This window comes from Sparus aurata, chromosome 6 (assembly GCF_900880675.1).
Source record: "Sparus aurata chromosome 6, fSpaAur1.1, whole genome shotgun sequence".
NCBI lineage: Eukaryota > Metazoa > Chordata > Actinopteri > Spariformes > Sparidae > Sparus > Sparus aurata.
The window spans coordinates 27705919-27725068 of record NC_044192.1 but is presented as its reverse complement, the minus strand read 5'-3'; the positions used below and the strand labels follow the sequence as shown (position 1 = coordinate 27725068).

The 19150-nt window shown below is 44.5% G+C and overlaps 1 protein-coding gene across 2 annotated transcripts in view; it reads left to right on the top strand.

Moving 5' to 3' along the window:
* prickle2b (prickle homolog 2b) overlaps positions 1-19150 on the top strand; it is a 94780-nt gene that overhangs the window by 65556 nt on the left and 10074 nt on the right. The window contains exons 1-2 of one of the 2 annotated variants that reach the window (XM_030420879.1): positions 9670-10232; positions 16141-16324. In XM_030420879.1, coding sequence (XP_030276739.1) covers positions 16193-16324 — 132 coding nt within the window. In that variant the 5' untranslated portion in view covers positions 9670-10232; positions 16141-16192. Of the gene's footprint in view, positions 1-9669; positions 10233-16140; positions 16325-19150 lie in introns of those variants that run through there. The other variant, XM_030420878.1, reaches the window with a different exon arrangement.

The window sequence follows — 19150 nt, the reverse complement described above, 5'->3', positions numbered from 1 at the left end:
CTTATTGACATGGACATGGTGTGTTGTGTGTGTGTGTGTGTGTGTGTGTGTGTGTGTGTGTGTGCTCATCATCCATCACCCTTTGTTAGGGTAAACAGTGTAATGAGATGAAATAGGGAAGAATGCAACTGCCTAAACCTGACAGAGAGGAATCCCTTCAAGGTGAAACCCTGCTATTGGGTCAACAGCGAACTTTGATGAGTCTCTGCAGGCTCACAGAACATGATACTAATATAATCTATTAGCTTAAGTGTCTTCATTTCTTCTTTCAGATCCATCGTTTCATTATTTAGACTCCCACATGACCTCATCCAGGGATTATCTCTTTCTTTCTCGTACAACTAATTTACTTACTTTCTCCAATACCCTGCTTAATACAAATACAATAAGAGAAGGGTGAGAAGGGACAATTAGAACTGGAGGGAAGGAAGGTTGTCCCCTCCAACCTTTCAGTTCTACAGTGCATTCGACCTAAAGAGAGATTTCTGTGTTTTTGTCTGTGCTCTTCTCACTGACTTGAAATGGGCGGGGCTCGGTCGAGAACACATGATGGCGCACAATCTTCTGCTCAAATCACAATCTAGCAAAATCAGTGTGATCAAAAGTCAGAAAAAGTCGTGGTGTTTTCGTAGGTTGCCAGGTAACTGTCACTGTAACTAGAGTGTTTATCTCTTTATGTCTAACCATGAAGCAGCTTATGGAGAGCTATTTGTTCTGGCATAGTCACGTGTTTCCCTTGGGGAACAGGCAGCAGCCAAGAGCGCAGAATGAAGTTTACACCTCGTCCCACCCCCTTTACCACCGAGACGGCAATTCTGCCTCTCCGGACCGACAGGTTCCAGTGAACACAGCTGGTCCGGTTCAGTTTAGACAGCTTACCGAGGTAACCAGGTAACAGCAGCTGATGTTAAATTTTGCGGCAGTTAGCGCTTACTTTAGCAACAGAGCTACCGGTATCTGTCAACCAGGAAACGGTCGGGAGCTGTTCATTGAAAAGCTACTGTCAGTACGTTTGTTAGCAGTAACTTTAGCAACAAGTAAAGCTATCTGTCCAGAGGCGAAAGCAGAGGGAGAACAGCAAATATTTTCCCCATATCACCCAAAGAACTAAATAAAGTTATAAACTTATGCATTTGTACAGTAACCAGCAAGCAACACTCGTATTAAATTAATATACGCCTCTGAGTGCAGGATGAGTCATCAACATTTTTAATGATTTTCCAGGAAGTTAGAAAAGTCCCAAACCTTTTTTTGTTGCTGCTTTTGGCTTATAGTACTGGCTATAGGTGGTTAAAGGTGAAGATACATATGAAGAAAAAACAACACTTTAAGAGTAATTTTGTCTTTATTGAAACTTTAATGAATAAGGCTTACTTTTTCAAACTTTAACTTGAATTGCTGCTCATTGGCTAAATATTGAATATTTATTTAATGATTGTGTAAAGATTTGAGACCAATGTCTGAGGGACGTAGCCAACTTAGGGAATTGTTTTAAACAAAATACAAATGTTATATTTTCATATTTTCCACTGTCCTCACAGGCCCTGGCTGTATCCACACCCTCACGCCACTTGTACTGATTCATTTAACAGACTCTGTGTGTGTGTGAGTGTCCTGTATGTGAATGTCTCAGTCTGTGGTCATAGATCAGTGTGTATGCACATTGATGTCAAGCAAAAACGTCCTTCAAGTTTGAGTTACTAATTAAATGTTATTCACGGAAGGACTTAATTGCTTTGAACAATGGCACATTGCCAGTCCTGCTCCTCCCTCCACAAACACGCGGCTACTTGTAGTCAGTCTGTAGGTAAAGTATAAATAGGTCAGATTAAACCTGACATAGCAATCGACTGACTATCATGACACAATTGTTGTCATTCATTATTTCACCCAAAGCCACATACATAAACACAGACTGTTCCCATGATGAGAAAACTCAGACGTTACGTTAGCGCATTCACAGAAGCTCTCTTCTCTCCATCCAGCTGAATTGTGTTGATAAGAAATGGCAAACCAAACTCATGGTGTAGCAGGGAGCCCTGCTCATGTACATTCTTTCTAGCTAGTTCCAGAGTGGATCGAACGCCCCCGGGCCAAACTCTGTTTGATGGACTGATCCTGTCTGTCGCTGCTCAAGCCACAAGTCCTCGAAAGCTAAATATTTAAACATGGCATAGCTGAGCATTGTGGTTTATTTAACTAAAAGTTTGAGCTTGAACCATCACGGGGGAGCTCTGGAGAAAGTGTAGTTCAAAACGCCTCCTTGGCATGGAATGGTTTTTAAAAATACAGACTATGTTTGGATCGCTAGGGCAAAGACTTTTTTTCGGTCTCCTCATTCCTCGCTCTGCTCGTACTGAGCTGAACCTCCTTTTTCTTTTATTTTTCTCACATGATATCTCTAGATTTTAAAATTCATGGAAATGCCAAAATCCCACTGAGCATCAGGCCTGCTCCAGAGGCTTACCAGCCAAATACACATTCAACATGTGCTTCTTTTGTTTCACTTTCTCACTCCAGCTGGATATGTTGATTTAGCTTCTTTATAAATAAGAGTGCACGCAGTACACACCCTCAAACTCCACATAAAGGCTTTTGTGTTGGCTTGTCTCTCCGAAAAACAAGTGGTGAGATCATATATCAAGACTGCGGCTGCCACCCCGCAATTGTGGTCCTGCTAATGAGTATGCTAATATTCATTATTAATGATGGAACATCTGGTCAGTCGGCATGGGATTGTGGCGAGGGGCGAGGGGCCGCAAGGTGATTTGTTTCAGCGAGAACACCAGAAATAAAAGTCAGAAGAGGTTTTTCTTGATGGAGCGATGAAGTGAATGAAGCCAAAGAAAAAAGAAAAAAAAAGAAAAAAACCCACGCTGAGAGAGAGCGAGATGGAGAGACTCAGCAAATCAGTATCGACACCCACACCACTCATCTGGGTCATGATGACAAGGTGAGGAAGAGGAACATCAGTGGAGGCTGAATGAGAGAGTTGAGTCAGAGAAATGGCTGCGGGGTGCTGAATGTGGGAGGTTCGGAGGCGGGTGGTTCATTCATGGAGCCACACGATCATCCTGCATCAGAGCTGGAGGTTTATGTGTTGCTGGGAGAGAAATGAGAAATTCTTGTGCATCACTTTGCAACACTTTATTTATTTTTATTTTTTTTAAAGGAGATTGCTTTTCAGCACAGATGGGGAGGTTGAGCTCTCAGAAAGCTAGATCTCCTCTCCCAAATGTCTGTCTATTTTTCTAAAGCGCGGACGCAGAAATAATATTAATGTCAAAACTCATTTTTCACCCTCGCTTTGTTTGCCATTCCTCCGATCCCACTGCGTCCACTACAGTATTTCACTGCTTCCTACGACTGTTCCTCCCTCGTCGTTTTTCTTTTCTCTTTTTTTTTTTTTCAAAACCAGAGCATGACCTAGTTATGTTTTTGAATCAGAATCCACATGTACGGCACGGCTGAGAAAAGCTCATTGACAAACCGCCGTTGTCGGGCACAGCACGCTGGAAATCGAGCTGCGTCGCCCTGGAGAGTGCTGTCTGCAGTGGAGATGGATGGTCTAATGGGCAGATGAAGGTGGAGGGCTTGGAGTGTGTTTTTCCTCTGTTGCTGAAGAGCCCTTGTGTAAGTGGGCCAGGAGGGGGCAAAAAATAGCTCCGGTCCCCTTGAGGAGTCACTCCACAAGGTCACCTCCTTGCCCTGGGCCTTTAAGCATGAAACTAAGTGTCCATACTCTTTCTTTCTTCCCCCCTTTCCTCGCTGTCTCCCTCTGTTTTCCCCTCTGTGGCTTAATGGCTTACCCAGGCCTCCTGTATCAGCAAGGTCTGTGCAGTCAGAGTGGAGTTTGTGTGCTAACGAACCCCGGAGCTAATTAGAATTTCAGCCAAGCTGGCTACTCTCCTCATTTCCTTGCCATTTCCCTCCCTTTGGACAAATACAATTTCACCCCTCAAACCGTGCAGAATTAATCCAGTTAATGTTCAACACGGGATGAATAATGGCCACTTATCTGCTGGGAACATGGGTACAGAGGGGCTCTTGGGTGGAGCCCCGCGGTCTTGTGTCACACTATAAATCTACTCTGTGTTAAGCCAAAGTACTGCTGGTTCATGGTAGAGGAGAGGTCAATCTTCTTCAGCAACACGGTGACCAGAGCTGGGTTTGGAGAACCAGTGAACCTTTATACAGACTGAGCAGCCATTTCCTCCTCTTTGTAACTAGATGCGAGTGCTCACATGAACCATTACACCCTTAATGTAGCGGAAGGGCAGTTATCCAACAGCAGGTAAGCAAACAAACTCACCAGGATTATCTGCGGTGGTTGACAACAGCTTCCACATGATCGCCAACGTGCCATTCACTCAGTTCAACGCCCCAGTTGCTTGATTTGTTGGTCTGTGTCTTCATATAGATATAGATAAGAGTCCAGCCAATAGAATTTGACTCCATTCTGCTCCAGGTTTACTTTTAGGCTGGTTACGCTCGAAACGGTTTCCAACTAAGTTTCTTCAGACCAACATCTCAATGCAAAAGTTTTTATGGCTTCTCGTGGCTGCGTACAATGATGAAAATCCTGCTGTCACACATAGGGGCGAGACCTGATTAACAGTTCAACAGGGATCATAGTGCGTGCATTTCGTGAAGCAAGAAAAAAAGGGAGCCTGGGGGAAAAGTTGAAATCCTCCTTTCTCTCACCTCTGCACACCTTGCCAATCGTGCGTAAAATGGGCGTGCTATTCAGCTTGTTGCTTTCAAAAAGTGACAGCAACGGAACGGACACAGCCGCACCCCCAATTCCAAAGCTGAAAAGGTGTACGGGTGTGGGAGGACGGGTTAAGACATTGTTAAGGCCTTTTAAATGTTATGAGTGGGCAGTTACACTTTACCTGCACAGTTGCTGCACTGTACAGCTGACGTGTATCCCCTCAAAAATGTATCCACACTCACGGCTGCACGATATTGGAATAAATTTCACATTGTGATACTTTTGTTTTCTGCCATATAGATTGCAATATGAAAATAATAAAGGAAGTTTCACTAGGTTACTTAAATAACAAAATAGAAGCAGTGCAAGTGATATTTTAGAAGGTGGAGTCACCATGGTGACAACCACTGAGTGGCAGAAAAACCACAGAGAGGCAAGGTTGTATTTAGTATTCATCAAGTGCTGCAATTTTAACGTTCAGCCTGAATACTGCAAAAACCACAAAAACACTCATCTAAATGTGACAGAGCTGAGTTAATTTGACTTACTTGACTTTGCACTTCCTGCCATGTGACTCTTGCATGTGAGCCCATTGCAATGTTAAAACGATATATTGTGCAGCCCTGATCTACACATCAGGACTACAGAGATACCTCATGAGAAGCACTAGAGCTGTGATTGGTCAGCCGGTGTTATTTCCAACAAGTTTCCAATGTTGGTGAAGACTGTTGGTGAGAAAGCCTCAGACCATGTCCACACGTACCAAAATGATCTTTTTCCTCCCGTCTTCCTTAGCATCATTTCAAGAATATTTGCGTCCAAGCGGATCCATTGTAAACGACTCAACACGCTGTAGTTCATATTCCAGGCCTATAAGTGGCGCTTGAAATTCACATAAAAAACAGAAAAGAAGGGACGGAGCATGCGCTTAAAGCTTGCACACTGTATACAGACAGACAGTAGAAGGAGAAACCGAACAAAACAAGAAGAAGACGAAAATGGTTGGTCGGTTGTCCATAATTCTTTTTTCACTCAGCATAGTGGCAGAGGAACAGAATATTTTGCCCTAGTAACCTTAATAGGCTCAATATCTTCTGCAGCACGAACACATAGCATGTAGTTCCCCATTGTTGTTGTTGTTATGAGACGTCGCGGGGTTAAGAGGTCAAAGGCTAGAGGTCGAGGGGTGGGGCGATGGCGTCATCGATACGCAAAGTATGCGGATACACTGTCCACACGACAACGCAGGGGCAGCTGTTTTCAGATTGTTCCAAGCTGAGACCGGGTTTCAAAAAAGTGCGTTTTTTCAGGATCCATGTGGACAGTCAGCCAAAACTATGCAAAACATGAAGCGTTTCCATGTGGATGGCCCCTCAGTAACACAAGCTCCAAGTCTTGTGCTCAGCATGATCGCCACTCTGTATCACATTGAATGAATAAACACCTAACACCTTGTAGCCTCCTACACTGTACTGACTGATGGCAAAATACAAGTTACCTGATTCATCGCCAGTTTTCCATGTAAACGTAGTTACTTTTGTGAATATAATTGAAGCATATGGTCTGATCGTGCACGATACAATCTGTCCAGTGTTGCTGTCAATAGTTGGAGACAACACTGAACAATATATCGAAACCAAAAACCTATCTGCAGCAGGACTTCCATTAAACCTTGGCTTTAAGCATGAAGTCAGCTTTAGACATTCAGACTAGAACATGGATACATGAACTTCGTCGGGCTTGAGTCGGGTTTGCCTGTCGCGTTTGGGTTGGCACTCGGTTACTACTCTCTCTGACACGTCTGGGTTCACTCTTAAATAACAGACGACCCCTTTCCTTAAAGCTTGGTGGAGCCTTTATTCCTCCCGTTGTAATCGTTGTTTTTGAACTGGTTAACAATCTGTCTTGTGGTTCTGGAGACCCAGTCTCAACCCATGTGAACACTTAATACTTCTTTGGTGCAGTTTCCAAGTTTTGACTTCCCAAGCAATCCAATTAGAGTTCTTCTATTAATTTAATGATTTTTATCTCCAGTCAAACCAAAATCCCCTTGAAGGCAAGGTCCAGTTGCCGAGGAATGACATGGTGTGATAATATTACCCCTCCCTTCAAAATCATGGCTGCTCACTTCCAGACCAGTTGGCTGCCGGGGTAGCAACACAGTGACGTAGCCAGTTTGGGATCAGATTCTGGGTAGTGCGAATACTTATGAGTCGTTAGAAATGAATCTGCTTAACAAACCTACAGCAGCAGCGGGAAGAAAAAGCTATATGTGAGGGGAAGCATGGTGCTCTCCCTCCCTCCCAACATGTCTGAGCTATCAGCTGTTGGGGTGAGTCCCAGCTGCCTTGTGTGTTGACTCTAGAGTGATAGCCATCAGCATTTGCCACATGAAAGGAGAGGAGACTGGTGTTCCTAAAAAAGCAGATGAGAAATAAAGATGAGGAGGCCATGTTAGGATTTTGGCTATATTTCCAAATGGAGATAAAGGCATTGATTTATCTGGAGTGTTTTCTGACCATATCAGGCGGTATATAAATCAGTTCCTTTCCTGGTAGGACGTGAATAATGTTCTTGCAGGATAAGATCCTTTGAGGCAGTACAACTTTCTTACAGATAGGGCTCCTGCCGGCCCCTGGGGAACACATATTTACAATATCGCTCATCCTGTGCTTTGATACAGACAAAAGGCCTCAATATGCTTATGCATGCTTAGGAAGGGAGTAAACCTGTTTGGCTCACTGTCTAAAATTACCATCACTGTGCATGCCAAGAGTCATGGAGGCAATGCTATCTGTGGTATGTCCCCGAAGCTGGCCTCAATGCTTTTATTCAGTCCTCTCATGGCATTTTAAACAGCTCACTGCAGGTCGAGGAACAGTTTATTGGGGAAAAGGGAATGACTTATTGGGCAGCAAACCAGATGACCCACTCTGCGGTTGCTCCGAGCAGAGGACACTGTCACTTAGGGCTCCTTGTAAAATCTTGTGGATAGGCCGTAAGTACAGCCTGAGCTGTAATTGATATTCTTGTGTTTGTAAAGGGGGCAGCGATTATATGTTCTAATGTATGAGGCCGAGATGTGGTCAGAGTCGCCCCGCCACGTGTGACAGGAGGGCAGAAAGACGGCTTTCACCGAACAGAAAAGCGGAGTTTTAGTCCGACTCCAGGGAAGTTAGAGAAGCAGTTCCTGAAAGGAGAAAAAAGAACCGAGGAGGTCGTTCGGAGCTGCCGGCTCTTTTCTTCCTTCCCACATTTCTTCTTCTCCTTCTTCTTCTTCTATTTTTTTTACTTGTATTTGGCCAACAGGCAGCAGCAGTGCACTTTGGGAGAAAAAAAAAATATACACAAATCTTGATTTAATTACTCTCTAACCCACTTTTTCATGCTATCCATCCTCCACAAATCTTCCACATATCTGTTAAGCTTTGATTGCCAGAAAAACTTTTGGGCGTTTTTCCCTTTTTCTTGACACATTTTGCGATACACAAATAAGCAAATGAGGAGGCGCAGTGGGACGTTGTTTAACACTCCTACCACTCATTGTAGGAACAAGAGCAGAAAGACAGAGAGAGAGAGAGAGAGAGAGAGAGAGAGAGAGAGAGAGAGAGAGAGAGAGAGAGAGAGAGAGAGGGAGATAGCATTGCACATGGTTTGCTGCCATGTGAGTGTTGGAGAGATTAAGAAGGAACCAAAATAGCTGAGATGGTGGCAAATCTGTCTGGGAACAATTGTGCTGTTTATGTTGTCGCAGAAGCTGATTCAAGCGACTCCCTATATGGAAGTCCCTTGCTGTAACTTCTTCCTGGTTGACTATATTTTGATAATCATTTCAATGTGATAAAGAGCATTTTTCAAAACACACAAGAGTCCACTTTGGATGACTCTTTGGCATGTGAGGTCAGTCTGAAATACTCGCAGAACCTACAGGTGCACAGGAGTTTTGTGGTCCCACTAAAGTGGCTTTACATTTGTTTTCGATTCAGCAGATTTTCATTGGTCTGTAAGCCTTTTGTCCTTTCTCCGGCTAATGTCTGCTTCTTATGTTAAACAGCACTGTTTTGTTTACAGGGGCTCACCTCCCCGTTTCCCCAAGCAGGTCAGCGCCCCTGCAGCTCCCCTCTCTCCTCCCTCTCTTCCCTCTCCTCCCTCTCTTCTTGTTCCAGGCCAGTTGATTTCAGGGAAGTGGACTCATTCACATGCAAATCCTGCCAGAACACCATAGTCATTCACACTGCTAATTACACCAATGTTGGGACGCTGACTTGCTGACATCACACCGGGATATTAGCATGCAGGGAGAGGGAGGAAAAAAAGTGTGTGTGTGTGTGTGTGTGTGTGAGAGAGAGAGAGAGAGAGAGAGAGAGAGAGAGAGAGAGAGAGAGAGAGAGAGAGAGAGTCAAGTCAACCAGAAGGGGCACAGAAGACAGGAAGTGAGTGAATTTGCCTCAAAGCAAAAGCTTTAGAATATAAGAGGCTTTGACTGGCTGTAGATTTTTATTTTGTAGGAATATAAAAGAGGCCAGTGGATGTCTAAAATATCAAATAGCATCTTTATGTAGCTGATCGCCCTTCGAGAATGTTGCCATTCCTTTGTGAGTTAGCATGATTTCAATGGAGGACTCCTTTAATTTGAAATTGTTTTAGGGAAAGGTCTGCACATTAGCTTTTTTAATCTCATCTCATGGTTTGACTGAGGTGGCTTTCTAAAGCTATTTCTCTCCCCTTGCAGTCCGTGTTTTAATTTGGTTTTTAAAAAAAATCAATCTAGATAAGTTTAGTTATATTACAAAAATTCGTATGTGGATATGTGGGGGAGAAAATGAAATCACTGTGGATTAAGATTAAATGAGTAACCCCGATAATAAGCCCTTCAGCCCCAAATCTTTTGACAGTGCTGCTATTATTTTGAAGGTGCCCACCGGAAGCGGCGGTGTTACTTAAAGGCACTTGACACCGGTTCAGGATTAAAGCGCTGCTATTCAGTGGGTCGGTCAGCAGCGAGCGGAGCAGCTCCAGCGCTCCGTGCTTTTTACGCACCGATAGTCCGCACGGATCTTCTCTCACTCCACAGCAGCGAGCCTGCCCGCTCCTCAGGAACATTTTCCCTTTCATTCACCTGGATTTCACTCTCTCCAGCCGGAGTCTGTTTGGATCTGTAAACAGGGGAATCTGATTTTTGTTGTTGTTGTGCGCACTTTAAGTTGGCTCCCCGTCTGCGCTGCTTAACTCCTGAATGTGTTTGCGCAGAGCGGAGGGGGTTGACAAAAGGCTTTTTTCTTTTTTTTTTTAAACGGAGGGGGTACATGTAGCGGAGGGGTGCGGGCACCACGCAGCGGGTGAGAGTCGGGTGCTTTCGTGGCAAAGCTTTGGCTGTGGCGTTGGAGTTGTGTGTCTGTGTGAGTGTGTGTGACACATTGTGCGATGAGGAAGACTTATTTTAACACCCGCACCAGCACCACAACCAGCGCCGAGGAGGTCAGGGCTATGGCTTCCCTCCGCCGCAGTTTGTAAGAAGGTAAGCAGCTGATCATTGATCGTGTTTGTTTTCGTGTTTGGGGGCCGTTTTTGCAGCGCGACCGACGATATATTTGGGGGCTTTTAAACGCGTAATGGAAACGAGATTTGAGTCTCAGATATATTTTCTGTATGAAAGCGAGTTGTTTTTTTTTTACTTTTAACCTCTTTGCTCTCTCTGAAAAGTGAGTGTTAAGTGGTCGCTGGACTAAATATTAAGAGGCTATGCGCGCAAATTAGTCACTTTTGGCCTCTCTCGGCATCATTTAGCTCCATCAGGACTTTAAAAACGTGGTTTAACGTGGATAAAAATAACACCCAAAGTGCAGAGTGGCTGGGCTGTAGCTGTCTCTCCCTCTGTGGACGTGTTCTCACCAGTTTATGTCCCCCACCCCACCCCCTGCAGCGCAGTGGTCAAGCTACTGTGGGCTCTCCGGCCTGGGAGTCTTTGTTGTGCAGCCTCTGTGCCATATGGATTATAGGTTGCTTATTAATAAATAAGCAGATGAATAAACGCAGGGTATATATTTTCCCCTTCAAATTCAACTTGTTTCGTGATGTTTCTCCAGTTTTTTTTTCTTCTTGTAATTTCTTGGATTTTCCTTGTTTATAAAAAGGCTCTAATTATTTCCTGGAGTTTGGCCCAAACTGCATTGGAAACAAGTGTCATAATTGCAGCTCCATGGCAGTTTTTAAGGAGAACATTACAAGACTCAATGCAGGCTAATTGACCCATTTTAGAGGGCGACTTTTGAGCGGTGTAAAGGGTCACTGGATTAGCACATGAATGGACTGACGGGGGGAGTGATGAATAATGTGGCTTCAGCAGCTGGCTGCAGTGTCATTGGGCTCCTCAGGTCTGATGAGAGCAGTCCAAACATTAACTGAGCAGAGAGGAGCCCAAATGCAGGGTCAACAGTATTTCTGACACCCGCAGCTGACTCTGGAAAAAAAAATTTTAAAAACAGTAGCTTCTTTTTCCCCTCCGACACTCAGTCAACATAATATTCTGAGAAAAAATCCCAGAACGGCTGGCGGATTTGTTGAGACATTTTCTCCTGAATCCTTTTAATATGTGTTGTTGTTTAACAGATTCACTAATGATCTGGCTGCCAGTCTCGCTCTGGTCTAAGGTCTGGTTCTGAGGTCGTCTTGGAAGCCTGTCCCTTTCATGACACTCCCTCTGTTGCCATCCAAAGTGCTGTCACTTTATGGGAGAAGTCAAAGCTGAATGAATAAGTAATGCGATCCAGTGTCAAGTACAGTATGGCCTGGCTGCAGCTGAAAAGAGTCTCAGTGTGATGTAACGTACACATCTCTCTCTCTCTTTCCCCCTTGCTTCCCCTTTCCCCTCGCAAATCCTGAACCACTCAATTCTTAAGAGTGGGAGAGAGCAATGGGGAAATTGTCATACTTTCCCAGGAAGCTCAACAGGAGTAGGTAGAAAAGCCCAAAAACCAAACTTGATGTCCATTCTATAACAACTGCACGTCTTAAAGTGCACTATTAAAGGGCCAGTCCAGTGATTTTGTGTTATACTTCCACACAGTTGAGGGGGCTCGCAAGATAAGGGATAAAACAACAATGATTGAAACGGAAGCGGTAGAGGCCAAGATATCCCACATTTTGGGGATAACATGGACCAAGCTCCAAAAGCACTACGTTTCCCAAAATGCAACCAAAGAGTATCTAAAGTCCCTTTTTTAAACAAAGAACCCACAATAAAGAAGACCCCCTCATTACAATCAAACCAATGGCATTCAGTGTTCGGACGTCTTATACAGAATGACAAGGCAGAGTAACGGCGCAACATTACCACCATGAGCAGGTTGTGTAAAAGGGGCTACAGATTAGAACCGTCGACCTCTAACTACAAACCCTTCACCCCCAGTTCTGTTGAAAATGAAATCTTCATGTCCATAATTAACCATGATGACATCATCAGGGTCATTTTTTTTTCTTAAACCAAACGTTTCCCCAAGTGCCACAGAAAACATTACAGAACTATGTTAATAGCTAAACTCCATGCGTACAATTGATGAAGCATCTTGGGAGCTGTCATTGTTGAATGCTAAAAAACTAGTTGTTTACAGTATTGTCCACTACGGCAGAAAAAAAAGTCATCATCAGGTTGCTAGTGGACCGAAGTCTAGCGTTAAAGAGGGCAGGACTTTGCCTCGCTGTAATTTGTTATGACAGGTGGATGCGGGCCTAATCTCTGTCCTCAGGAACACGATGCATCTGGCTCTTACTAATTGGCCACTAATGTAAAACGTCTTTTGTCGAGCCTGATTCTTGTCGGGAACACCTCCAGTCATGTCTAACTGCGAACTCCTAGTGGCTCCAACGTTTGGTGCAGCGTTGTGTATCTTTTGCTTGTATATTGATCGTTTGTGAAAGTGGGGATATTCCTCCAAGCCCCTGAAAATTGCAACAGCTTCAAAACACTGAACGGAAATGTTGTAATCACCAAACAAAAGGAGAGAGGGGTCTGTCCTCGTCTTCCCCCACTTCATCCAGAGAAAACAAAAGCAGCGGCACGAAAAAAAGAAGACATGACTTGGCTGCAGTCTGCGCCCAGCTGTTCTCTCCTCTGCGCTCTCCTCCCTTGTCATCCAACCTCGGCTGTTTGTGCAGAGCTTCCATTTAAATATGGGATTTTAATCTGGCCATCTAGAGAGTGATGCCATGGAAAAGTTGCAGCGGTTTTTGGGCGAAGCTCAAGAATGAGAGTGGAATGAGACTTCAGTCTTTACTTCCTCTTGGATACAGTTGAGTCAGATGGTTTTCTAAAGCCTGAGTTGAATCGAGTCCTCTGCCCTTATTCCCAACTGTGGTGTTAGGTTTACAACCCCTAGCCCTAATTATTGCCTTGCAAAGACCATTTCTGTGAGTCAACCTTTACTTTGCTTTAGTCAGATGTTAAATCCAAACAGACTTTTAAGACTGCTTGCTTTTGGCCACACTTGTGACCATACATGCTGAAGATTTTGCAGTACTGACCTAAAACAATTGGAGCAACTCTTTTTTGTTACTGTCAGGGGGGTCTATCAGACAAGTTACTTATTAAAATTGCCCGTTGCCGAGGTAACTGGTCTAATCTAGAGGAGCAGGATGATGATAATTAACCCGAAGCGGTGAATCATTGCCCACTGACATCATGGTCACTGGGATTACTCTCCAACAACACAACCCCCGGGTCTTTAACAAACCTCAGACTCCATCTGACCAATGGTGCGGCTGCATTTACATCTCCCAGGAGATTAAGAGGCCAATCATTCTTGCACAAGGAGCACGTGTTTTTAACTTCCTTCTCTTTACCTTGGAGTCATTTATGAGGCGTCACTGATGCACTTGGCTTGTTTTAGCAAGGTCCCCAAATCTCTCCTAATTGAAATCATGTAGATTACAAGGGGAAGCTCTGGGATTAAGTTTCAGCGGAGGGGAAATCCCAGGCATGTGCATGAAGCGTGTCGTAAATCATGAGGATGGAAGGGGAGGGAAGGAGCAACAAACCCCCTGTAGGCCTACAGTATCTCTGCCAGCGCCGATCAGATGTTTGCCAGGTGAATCACTGGAGGAAGGTCTTCATCACACATCTGGACTGGGAGACCGGGTTAGAGACATGTTTCTCCAAAGGTCATGAGCTTGTCTGCCTCCAGATTGAACTCCTCAGAGACTGCATAGGCACTGGTGGGGCAGGGACATTGCGATGCACCCTCTCAGAAGGAATGCTGTGTGAAATGCTTTCCTTCAGCTCCAGCTATTTGTATACTCTTATCTCCAAGCCCCCCCAAGGCAGAAATAACCGCTAACCAACAAGAATGGAAGAGGTGTCCAAACATGCTTAATCCTTTTTGTCTTCACCTTTGGTGCTGTTGCCTTTCGCTTTCAGTCATCGTCCCCACTCAGAGTGTGTGTTTCTGTAGATGCGGGCATTTTTGTGTGTGTGTAAACCAGTTAAATTAGTCTTAAATTAGTAATGATGGTGACAATGCAGGGCTGTAATGAGGCAAGCTGTGTCGCCCCCGGCTATAGCATCCTGCCGCTGGGACAGCCTTCTGCCAGTCTGACAGCTACTTGATGACTTTGTCTCCTTGAGCTGCATCACCTCTCTGTTTATCATACCCATCAATATTCACGACGATCATATCCAGCCACTTCATGTTTTTTGTTAATATTTATGGAGTTGGTTTGTAAAGCCTGTGGCTCGCCCTTCCATAATGACAGCAGAAGCTGCTGAGGTCTGCCTCTGCGCTCCGTGCTGTGCTGAAAGCAGGAGCTGACAGTAATAGGCTGTTAGGCTCCTGGCGGATGGCGAGGAATCTCAAGTGGCGACGGAGAATTCGTCCAACGTCCGACCTATATATTTGTATGTTTTCTTTATAGGGAGTACATGTCATATGCTCAGTTGTGGTATGTCAGTGGGGTGTTTTACTTTGAGAGCTGTAGTTTTTCCAGTGTCCATTCTATCACCAAAACCCATCAGTGTTAAGCCACCTAGACTGAAGTGCTTTGTTAACCAAGACTCAAGACTGGGACAAGAAGTGCTTCTTTGAGCCGCAGACAAGGTGAGACTTGGCCAGCTCTCCACATGGTGCTGTCTGCGCTCCAAGCACTTTACAGCAACAGATCCTCGGCCAGCCAAGCTGTCAGTCTGTCAAACAGTGTCCCGAGTATCCTTAAGCTCCTCCGTAGCGCTGTCTGTCAGACAGGCAGGCGTCCGTCTGGGAAGGTAATGGGATTGTCTCCCGGGTTTGGCCGCCTGAGGGGCAGCAAGGGTTAGTGGGATGCAACCTTGAGGCCACCCAGAGTTTCCTTTTCATGCAGGGACTTAGAGCTGTCAAGGACACGAGACTCTGTTTGTACAGAGTGTCTTCCCCCTTTGGATTCATGTAGAGATATATGCTGAAAGTGGCTTATGTTTTTTAAAAAAAAAATATGTTCTGCTTTTCGTGAGACGTCATAGTTCTGTGTCATTCTCCAAACAATCATTTATGACTGTAAATCCCAATATTTTGTAAGACAACACTCCAGAATAATTGTTAGAGTCCATGAAGTATAAGAACACTTTATTACTCTCTGGACAAGACTCAAGATGAAAGCTCACAGGAGGAGTGTCGGCGTCAAACACTCCCAACTCACACATGGATACTTTCCATTTTACAGCTGGGTGGGTCCGCTTGACTAATGAGAGTGGAGCACTGTCCTGGCTTAGCATCTGCTAGTGTTTCTCGCTAACCGTGCACACAGGGAAGTGTGTGTTCGGTGTGCGTGTTTGTGAGTCTGTACAGTACTGCTTTCCGTCACTGTCACTGGCTGTATTCTGCTAATTTCCATACCCTGTTTGTGATTATGTCCTTGTTCTCGGTACCCTGGGGGATTGTTGAGCGTTGTGCTTGTGCCCACATTTTACGGTGAGAGCTGCCGTGGGAAGCCTTGACCTTCGAACTGTGTGAGGTTCACATCGTTTGGGTAGAGGGTCTGCAAACATGCATATGCGGCTTTGAGCAGAAGTCAAGACTTTCACAGAATCTTGCTGTGCCTACAAGTAATTAGGTAGGGTGACGGATTTAACCTCTTTTTACAGGTTGTCTGAGGTTACCTATGAAAGAAGTAATTTGTGTTATTTTTATTTTCTGTGATTAATGGCAGGCTTCAGAGGCCTGAACAGCAGCGCAGTATGACGTCTTGTTTCTGCTGAAACCCTATAGCCCCCAAAGTAGTTCTATTTACAGAGTGATTTATTAAACTGGCTGTTTGTTTTCACCTCAATGGAGTTGAGATACTGAGTTAAAATGCACAACGCTAATTTCAAATCACAACACTGCTGCTTTCATTTCTAATCTGAGGCTTCTTGTGACATATGGCTTGACAGATATTCTTTGTCCTGTGTTTGTCCACGGTAGGAAGATCTGTGTGCACTGTAAGTGTCGTCGTGAGGAGCATGCAGTGACAACCATGCCTGTAGAGATGGAGAAGACGGTCACCAAGCTGATGTACGACTTCCAGAGGAACTCGACCTCAGACGACGACTCCGGCTGCGCCCTGGAGGAGTACGCCTGGGTACCACCGGGGCTCAAGCCCGAGCAGGTATTGACACGTTACACTTACACTTATCTGGGCCCCATCACATCGATGCTGGACCACACCAATGAGGTCTATGAGAAAGATCTGTAGAATTGTGCAGTTTTGTCAGCCATGCCTGACTGTAAACACCGCCTAGTGACCGTTGGGCCTCGTCCGCTGAAGGTGCTGTTTGTGTCAAGCCAGAAGCACTTAATTCCACAAAAGTGGAGAAATGGCTGAATCTAATCAATTGAGACCACAGCTTTGAGCTATTTCTGAAAAAACGTCTTTCCTCTATTTTCAAAGTATTGTCTGTTGTCCTAAAGTAGATTTTAAGACTAGAGTGCATTGGCAGGTCAGGACTCAAATATACTAAAAATAGATGAAATGACAACGAGAGTCACATTTATATCACAGCTAATAATAAGCTCACCATACTCACTGCAATGCGAGTTCAGGGAATTAAAATTGTCATATTAGCCCAGATGTTTAAATTTCATACATTTACATACCTTCCAGTATATTGTAAACCTTTTGTATAATGTTGCAAAGGGTGTAACTGGGCAGTTATATCTCACCTTATGATGGCTCACCAGTTCTGCTGACTGCTCCTTCTGCGGGCTAATGGATAACGAGGATTGTGTGGCTCCAGCAGTCAAATTAATCTCCAATTCATTCCGCCTGCAAATATGTTAACAGCAGGTTTCACCGCCCTCAGCACCGCTAAGCCAAGCCTACGTGATACACAAACGCATTAGAATGGTTCCATGCATGTTGAAGAAAATCCTCTTTTACTATACACGACTGCAGCGTAGGTCTGCACCAGAGGGAGGGTTTCCATTTTTATAGGACAATAGAAGCGTTTATGGAAGCTGGTTTCATTTTGTTGATGAACTGAGCAATGAACAGTTCAATACAATGTTGGCACAGCCCCCCGCTTTCACCTCCGAGGACTGAACAAAGCTATTTTTCATTCCCCTCCAGGGTCACTCGTCTATAACCCTGAAGTCAATTAGGTTCTCGTCTAGTGGTGATATGACCTCAGGAACAGTCCGGCCATAGTGTGTAGTATCACACACGCAGAATACTAAACAGCCTTGATCTAAACAATTTTGAAAACTGTCACCTTCAAAAGTGTTCCTAACAGCCTAGTTGAGAGGTGTCCGTAGCTATAGCAATTTCCATTTTTTTCCAACCTGACGTCGAAGTCATTCAGTCTGTGGAAACATGTTGTGTGACCTCTCACAGAAGAGCGGAAGTACGCCCGATGTGGGGCTTTTCAACACCGGGCCTTCCTCTGCACGAGGTAGAGACAGAGTGAGAATGGAGCAAGATGGTAAACACAAAACTAATCTCCAGGATCTGAACTGTGGGTTTAGGTTTCCCCCGTGGGGAGCCGGTGCGCTGTATGAGTCGGCTGTTCAGCCAGCAGCGGTGTAAAGTCACCGCTCTGTAACGAGAGATTTCAGACTCGGACTGCTAATTCAATCAGATATATCTAAGGATTATGTGGGATAACTGAGCTCTTAGTTGGGACTGTTCAATTCTCCTGTGTGTGTTCCTGTCAACAATCGCTGAAATACAGACCCAATAAGAGAATGTGGATCTTTATTACCAAGTACAGCCGTTGCTGAGTGTGTTGGAGATGTTATTGAGTTGCAGTGTGAGGGAGGGCCTGCCAATATTCTCTCTCCCACTGTCTCCTCTTGCTCTCTTCTCTCCATCCTTCTCAAATAAATTATTGGACGTTGCCAAGTTACAGCTTGTCAAGGCCAAGTATGTTACTCAGCAGTGGCCTGTAACTGGTGTTTTTTTGTTGTTTTTTTTATCATCACGTAGCAAGAGCTGCAGTCTCTGCTCAGCATCTACCAGGATCTGATTTTAATTTGCAGTCGAACATGATTTTTTTTTTTTCTTCAGATCGCTCACATGTGGATTATGAAATCATTTCAATGTTATTCATGCAAACTCTAGAAGTCTCTCCATGTTCTGAAAGGGACCAGCAGCTCGGATAAATTAACTTTGAAACAACAAAGAGCCGGTCTGAAAGGGACCTGAGGCTAGTTTGACCTGTTCCAAAATGGACCTGAGGACAATTAGAACCGTTCCCATCCGAGTTCAAGGACTAAGAGAACTGTCAGCCCCTGACCCGATTACAGCCAGCAGCTGTGAATGAGAGATAAATGAAAAGGCTATAAAAAGAAAACGCAGAGTTCTTTACACTCCACTGAATGATGCTAGTTCAGATCAACTGAAAGTCAGTCAAACTCATTTTTAGCCATACTGGCACAGCTCTGACGACGGAAATGTGGGTCAGACATTTGGAACCAGAGTAAAGTCTCTCAACTTTTGTGTGGATGTGAAAGTACGGCTGGTAAATATGACTTGAAATATGGTAATATTGCAATATTTTTGGCCTATATCGCAATACATGGTGCAGGTGCAGTATGTAAGATTTTGCCACATGTTGAATTCATACTCAAAATAAACACGGGGCAGCATGTCACCAGAGTGACTGCTAACTGAAGTCGCCGTTTGCTAGTTAGCTCAGTTAGTGGTCCTTCAAATGTTGGGGCTAGCATAACAAACTAAAGTATAACAAACTGGTAAATTCTTCTGGTAAATAATTTGCAAATGCATACACACCAAACGAAGGTTTCTTTCAGTGGTGAACGTTATACCTGTTAAACCAACCATAGCACTTATTGTAATTGTGAGCATGTTAGCATGCTAATGTTAGCACGTAGTTCAAAGCATCGCTATAGTACCTCACAGGGCTGCTAGCATAGCTGCAGACTCTCGTGAAAAAAGAGTCTACTGCATTGTAATTGTTTGGTATAGCCCATGTTT